The 6,647-nt window shown below is 44.4% G+C and overlaps 1 protein-coding gene across 1 annotated transcript in view; it reads left to right on the top strand. All coding sequences in view use genetic code 11, as the record gives it.

The window, feature by feature from the left end:
- Positions 1-736: 736 nt before the first annotated feature.
- EGR_03592 (Basement membrane-specific heparan sulfate proteoglycan core protein) overlaps positions 737-6,647 on the top strand; it is a gene marked incomplete at both ends in the record, with an annotated part of 7,962 nt that continues 2,051 nt past the window's right edge. Inside the window, 7 exons of the mRNA XM_024492841.1 lie at positions 737-809; positions 2,571-2,882; positions 3,476-3,657; positions 4,480-4,585; positions 5,197-5,490; positions 5,772-6,050; positions 6,231-6,536. Of these exons, the coding sequence (XP_024352724.1) occupies positions 737-809; positions 2,571-2,882; positions 3,476-3,657; positions 4,480-4,585; positions 5,197-5,490; positions 5,772-6,050; positions 6,231-6,536 (1,552 nt within the window). The remainder of the gene's footprint in view (positions 810-2,570; positions 2,883-3,475; positions 3,658-4,479; positions 4,586-5,196; positions 5,491-5,771; positions 6,051-6,230; positions 6,537-6,647) is intronic.

Here is a 6,647-nt window from a genome sequence, read left to right as displayed (position 1 = left end):
TTAAACTGAAAGAAAATAAAAAATCAAGCATTGTTTCAAGAACCTCAATTTGCCCCGTACATCGATTCATTCACGTGAGATGGTTCTGTAGTACCTATGACTCTCGTTGATTAAAATAAATTTCTACTTTTATTTTACCCAATTCGCCTTTATTTTGAATCAGTACTTACCTTTGTGTAGCTTTCCTACAGCTCCGGAGATAAGTTAAAAGCGAAACAAGGAAACAATCCCTTGTTATGGAGCAGCTAAATTTTGCTCAAATTCCTCGCTGCTTAAAATAAAATAGCTAATGACATTTATTTTTGACACAAATGTCATTTTAAGATTCGCAAATAATTGCAATCACACCAACAACTGCATAAGAGTTGTTTTGCGCATTTTATAGGTGCTGCAATTGCCACAAATGATGATGAAGTAGAAGACGTCACCATGAGTCACGCCGCAGAAGGAAGTATTTGATATCTGGGCGGAACACAATACCCACCGATCGGATCGAATATTTCGGATTCGCGCACAACCACACCACAAGACCGCCTGGCCAATGGGATCGGCGTCTTCGCAAGCAGTAGATCTGCGGCCAATGAGATTCAGGGTGCAGAGATTAGCAAGCGCACAGCGGAACCCTGTGCAAATTGGTGTCTTCATAATTTCCGGTCTCCATTCCGTTCGTGTACCTCAGAGTAGGCGTTACAGCATCGGAGACTACCACATCTCCCTTCCGCATCACTAAATCACAATGAGGTCCTTCATGGGGATTTGGATTGTCGTCTTTGTGTTAGCTTTCAGCCTCCAAAGTCATGCTGTCTTAGGTAAGTCACATCCCTAGTGCTTCTAGTAATTCACCTTGACGTCCATCTTTATTCCGCATTCCTGGTTTCTTTAGCTCAGCATTAGGTGTGCCTAAGGACTGGCAACTTTTGACTCCAACACTTTGCATCTCGAAGATTATTGACGCTGAGGCACTTTTATAGTCGTTCATAATACATGGAGAGCATAAAATGCCTCATGTAATCACACAAGAGAGTATGATTTGCACCATTTTCCAGTAGGCCTAATTACTGATTCTATTGCAATTGACCAAAGTAGTAATCAAAATTACCTTCTTGAACCACGATTCGGACAATCAGGTCTTTGCAAAAGGTAGAGGTCTAGAGGTCACCGACTGCAGTGGCAATTCATCGTTTCTCAACCGTTTGTTCGAAGTATGAGCTAGATACCAGGGCTAAAGCAAGTCAATTTTACCGTTCTTATTACGGTTTGGTCTATCACTCAATGTGTTCATTTTCATGCACAAAGATGGGTGGTGTTCGGGCTAACCGGCCCAAATGTCCTTCTGGTGTACCGAAACCTGACGGCCTGTGGTTTCATCCACAGCATATAAGACGCGCACCGTTATATAAACAGAGGTGAATGCCCACTCATTTTCATCTGCATAAACATAAGCGCCGGTATGTAATGCGTACTCCTGTTTACTGTACTCAAATGTCATGAAGGGTGCATTTCAAGTGCTTTTGTGGAGCTCCATATTCGAACACTTCATAGTAAATAAGCCTCCCTTTGAGATGGACAATAGCCCACTTCCATGAGTACTTGCACCGACGTCATCAATTTCAACTACTTGAGGTGATGGTTCCAAGTTGTTCTCGTCGGCCAAATTTAAGTTTCAGACTAAAATTTCAGTCCTTCTTTACGATGAGCCACGGTAGGTGTGTAATATTCAGGCTTCGTTACCATGGTTCTCAATTTCGGTGTGTTTAAAGAGTTGGTTGTGTTTCTCCTTACGTGCAAGCTTGTAAGAGGTAGTAGTAAAAGGTGAAGTTGACCTCACCCACCTTTAAATATTCAGTCTACGAAATCCTCGGCCTCTCAATAAATTAGTATTTTCAAATGTTTTCGGTTGAGCCGTACACCTTATGCTCAATTGTTTTATAGAACTAGTCCATTTAAAGCACCAAATCTTGGAATGCACACACTTTCACCCATCTTTAGGCCTTCGAGGTGGTATTTAGTGAATGAAAGGATTTTTCTTGAAATTTTTGCACTAGGCCAAAGCTGGCGAAACCATATGGAGTACTACCGACGAGACCCTCGTGATTACGATGACTACTGTAAAGTTCTCGTCGGCAGTTGATTGTGATAACCATGTTATTTCTGCATGGAAAAAAACCACTCGGTCCTACTAAATGCATGAAATTGGCTCACAACACATAACAATACTATCCTACTTCATTGCTCGTGTCGACTTTTATCGTTCGAGTGTTCACACCTCCTAATACTTATCAATTTACTTGCCATCCCTACTTTTATAATCACAATAAACCGATTTTGCTCCCATCGAAAGTGCTGAAGGCGATAAAACTCACCTTCGCTGCAATTTACCGGTAGAACTGGTTGAACTTCTATTTGACCTTTGCTCCGGTAAAGCTCCAGTGAACTATGAATCCGAAGCTGCCCAAACAGTCTGCGAGTGTTTGTGGCCGACACCGGTCCGTGCTTCTGAGCCTCACACAGTTGTGATGGCGAAGAGGCAGAGTGAGTTGTGTATTAAAAGGTGGGCCTTTTTGTGCCAGATGAGGTAATCTCGCTGGGCGGTGGGCTAGACGAGCCGACAATTCGCCTTACCAGAGGCGAAACCTCCCCAGAGCGCATCAACGAGGGTGGAACACTTGAGTCGACATGTTATCTGGAGGATGAAAGCGAAGTGGAAAATTATCAATTCACCTGGGTTTCGCGCAAGGATGGCACCGATAATGTCATCTCCGAGGGCAAAAATCTCTATCTAACCAACGTAAACGCCGACACATTCAGAGATCCCATCTTCTGCGTCGTTGAACGCTTGGACGACGGCGAGATCTTTGAGAAACAGATCGCTGTTGAATATTGTAAGACTGTGCACGCTAATCCCTCTGCTACACCAATTTGATGTGGGCTGAACTAGGGCTTCCACAAGCTTTACATGTTCCTTCTTGTTCCATTTACACCCCTTTTTGTTTTCCGTGCTCATACCAACCTCTCCCACCTGCATGGTTCTCTACTCACTTTGCCTTGAGCTGTCAGTTTGGGTTATCCTTGCTGCAGTTGCTGTTGCTGCTACTGCTATAGCTGCATTAATGATCCTTTGAATGCTCGCCCTGTTTTCGTTGTCGGCCTACCTTCACACTGTTGGAAATAGTTTTATCAGATCCACTAAGCTACTCACCTTTGAAATATCAAGAACAATACCAGAACATAGCTTAAACCTTGCAGGAGTACTTGTAAGGAGACCAGTTGCCGGCAGCACTTGAAAATGCAATTTAAATGAGTAGCTAATGTGCCAGATGATTTACTGACTAAGAGGACATCTCAAAATTGATGTAGGAAGTTTTCTGAAAGGCACACAGTTAAAGGTGAGGCCTGACAGCAAGACAGGAGATAATGAGAGGTGTGTGCTTGTGGAACGATGATGAAGACGGAGGTGCATTTCTCCTCACCGCAGATGGTCCAACACAACCACGAGACCTGGAGATTCGACCCATGCCATCGGAGGACATGTTAAGCGGACGAGTGGTGCGCAAATGCGAGGTGGTGCCAACCCCACCACCCAGTGAAATTTGGGAGTACACCTGGTCGGATCCCAGTGGGCGCATTATCTCCTCCAGCGACATCCTCTCCATCACGGTGAGTGGTCTCCTCATAGCACCTCGTCTATAGCTAAAGCTTTAAACTATACCGGTTTTAATAACCCTAGGCATCTAATTCTTTTGCGTATTTTGACCAGAAAATGGACATTACGCACTGGGGAAGGTGGTTTCCCTAATTTTATACACATTTAAAAAATGTTCGACCATGTACAATTTTTTGGGGAGTTATGTCAAATAGGTCATACAAACATGGGGATTTCCACTTCTTTCACGCTAAGCAGAAGAAGGTTTTTGATATGCCTTCTGTGAAAACACACTTTCCTGCTGTGATTTGAGCCTTTTGTGGCCTCCCATGCACTGCTGACGAAAGGTCACCTCCCCTTAACCACTTTCATTGACAGCTTCTCCTGTTTGGCTGCATCAAATCTGCTGGCATAGAGTGATTTTAAGTAACAAGTTCCTTCAGGTAAACTAACAATCTACTTGAAGTGTTTTTTCACACTTCAAATGCCCACTTTTAGAGTGCCAACTGTTTCTTTCGCAGTGACTTGGGCGATTGTCCATCCGCATACCATTCTACCAAACTGCTATACCTTTTCACTCAATTGCGGAATAGTAATGACTTCCATGAATTTGATCACGGGGAAGGAGTCTGGGAATTGTTGGGCCTCATCTCCATTTGTGGAGTTGGGGTTGGGCAGTAATTCCCATCCGTGACCCACCTGAATCCACCGAATGTAGTGTGAATGTTGCCATGATTATCAGTGGGTGTTATGCAGTACTAACAGTTTTTCCCTTGATAACTCCCAATCCTTATGGGGTATACTTAAACCAAATCCTACCTTCATAATTCTTGTAGGTCACAGGAGAACAGCCGTCTGTGACGTATACCTGCAAGGCCAAAAATCTGCGCACCAACGACTATTTGATCGGCTACTTTACCGTCCACGCCAGAAATGTTCCAGGTTACTTTGCCATTCTATCTTCTTGCTAAACTATGGTCCAACTTATAAGGTGGTTCGCCTAGTTTCTTAGTGTTTTATGACATCTGGGACCAAGTGTGTCATTTGGGTGTGACACTTGATTACCTTCCAGTCGTTGACGGCAATATGTCTTGGTAATTATCTTTTTCTACTTCGAAGAATGAGAAGGGTCAATCACCAATGCAATCCTTCTTCCGAATTGACATATCCTTGGAGTACTTTCGGTTTTGGTTGTTGAGTGTCTTCATTTACACTTAGCTGTTACCATTCACAAATATGTTTTTGTCCGAAGAGAGAAGTAATCCTCCAGTGTTGGAGTAAGTGGAATCCTCAACCCATTACTTAAAAGGTGTTCATATAAGCACTTTACGCAGATGGTTTGAGGATCTTTAGATTTGGAAGTGTCCTCTCCTTCACATCATCTGCCAGTGCGTTACTTGATGCCTCCACCACGTGTTTCACCTTGAAGGAGATGCTTGCAAATAGATAGAACCGCCAAAAAGGTAGTCAACAGTGTTATTACACCCAGGAGAGGGAGTACCAGTCGAATAGGAATGCCCCCATCTGATGTGGATTAAATGTGTATCCAACAGGCGCAATAACCTACAACACACTAATCGAGCCGATTTCGCGAGCACTGGAGTTCGGTCGTCCCTATGAAGCGCGATGCAAAGTTCAGCCGTCCCCTCCAGAACCGGTTGCATACACCTGGTACTTCAGAAACCGTGCAGTAAGTGAGTCCGATCGCCTCTACCTGCCCGACTTTAACCGAAACACTGCGGGTGAGTACATCTGCACGGCGCGACCTGCTTACAACGGACGTGGACGCAGCTACGCCAATGCCACTCTCAACGTCCGACTCAAGGTCACCAGTGAACCGCGCACCGGTGAGTCCCAATTACCCTTCAGCTCTAGTAAAAAATAATCAGTACACTTTGGCAGTGAATTTGCAAAGACCTGAGGTATGAATTCTTTAAAGCTCATTTGTAAATTCCACCTTGAATGAAAAATAGAAATCCAGGCTAATAATTTTCTCTTGCCTTGATCTAACAACGAATGGATATTTTTGATCCGTGAAGCAGCAGCAGATTCTAATAAAATGAACAAATTTTTCCACTGCAGATATCACATTTCATCGACACTTCTAATAATACTTTTTCGCTTGAAGAACTTCGCAGACCTCCGGGTTCGACATTAATCACCAACATTGGTGAGAGGCGCGAGCTTCACTGCGAGATTCCCATGAACGACCGTAACGCCATAAGGTGGTATCTCAATGGCACCATCATCGATGCAAATTCCCCTGCCAACCGAACCGGGCACCTCCAACGCATCGACTACAGCCGCGTCAGCATCATGTCCATCGACGGTATTGAGGAGAATCACGAGGGTCAGTGGGAGTGCAGAACCGACACCGAGAGGAAGATTGTGGATGTTATTGTAGTCTGTAAGTGGAAAATTCGTATTACAGCAGTTAAGTAAATCATCAAAGTTGTCTGATTATGTTAGGTCAATCTCAGTTAGGCATTGTAAGAAACTATTGCTTTGGAGAAATAATGGTTGAGCTTTCAGAATAAAGGGAGTAAGCAGATTGATTATAATTTGTATGAATATATGTTCCACATAGCCGAATACGATCTGGAGGTGAATCCACCGCTGTACGTGTTGGATGAGGGGCAAAAAATGGAAATCCACTGCAGCGCTCAGGGCGCCCACGAGATTACCAATACTGACTTGGAGTGGTTCTTCCGACCGGTTGGATCTAGTACCCTGCAGCCACTCGACTACGGACCTGGCGGCTTTGTGCGAACGGATGACCCGCGCGCCAGGTATACCAGTGTCATCACCAAGTACCACGTCACCGCCCTCGATGAGGGCGAGTATGTCTGCCGCGAACCGCGTGGGCAGACTGGTTTCAGTAGTCTCCAAATTCGTGAGTTTTCCTATTTTCTACTCTTCTTCTTTGGTTTTCAAATAATGGAACACTTGCTATCCCTTACACTGTTTCCCACCGCAGAGACAGCTACGTCAAGCGTTCATTCGG

Source organism: Echinococcus granulosus, assembly GCF_000524195.1.
Source record: "Echinococcus granulosus chromosome Unknown EG_S00019, whole genome shotgun sequence".
Taxonomy (NCBI): Eukaryota; Metazoa; Platyhelminthes; class Cestoda; order Cyclophyllidea; family Taeniidae; genus Echinococcus; species Echinococcus granulosus.
The sequence above is the reverse complement of the archived record's forward strand: the minus strand, read 5'-3'. Positions and strand labels throughout refer to the sequence as shown.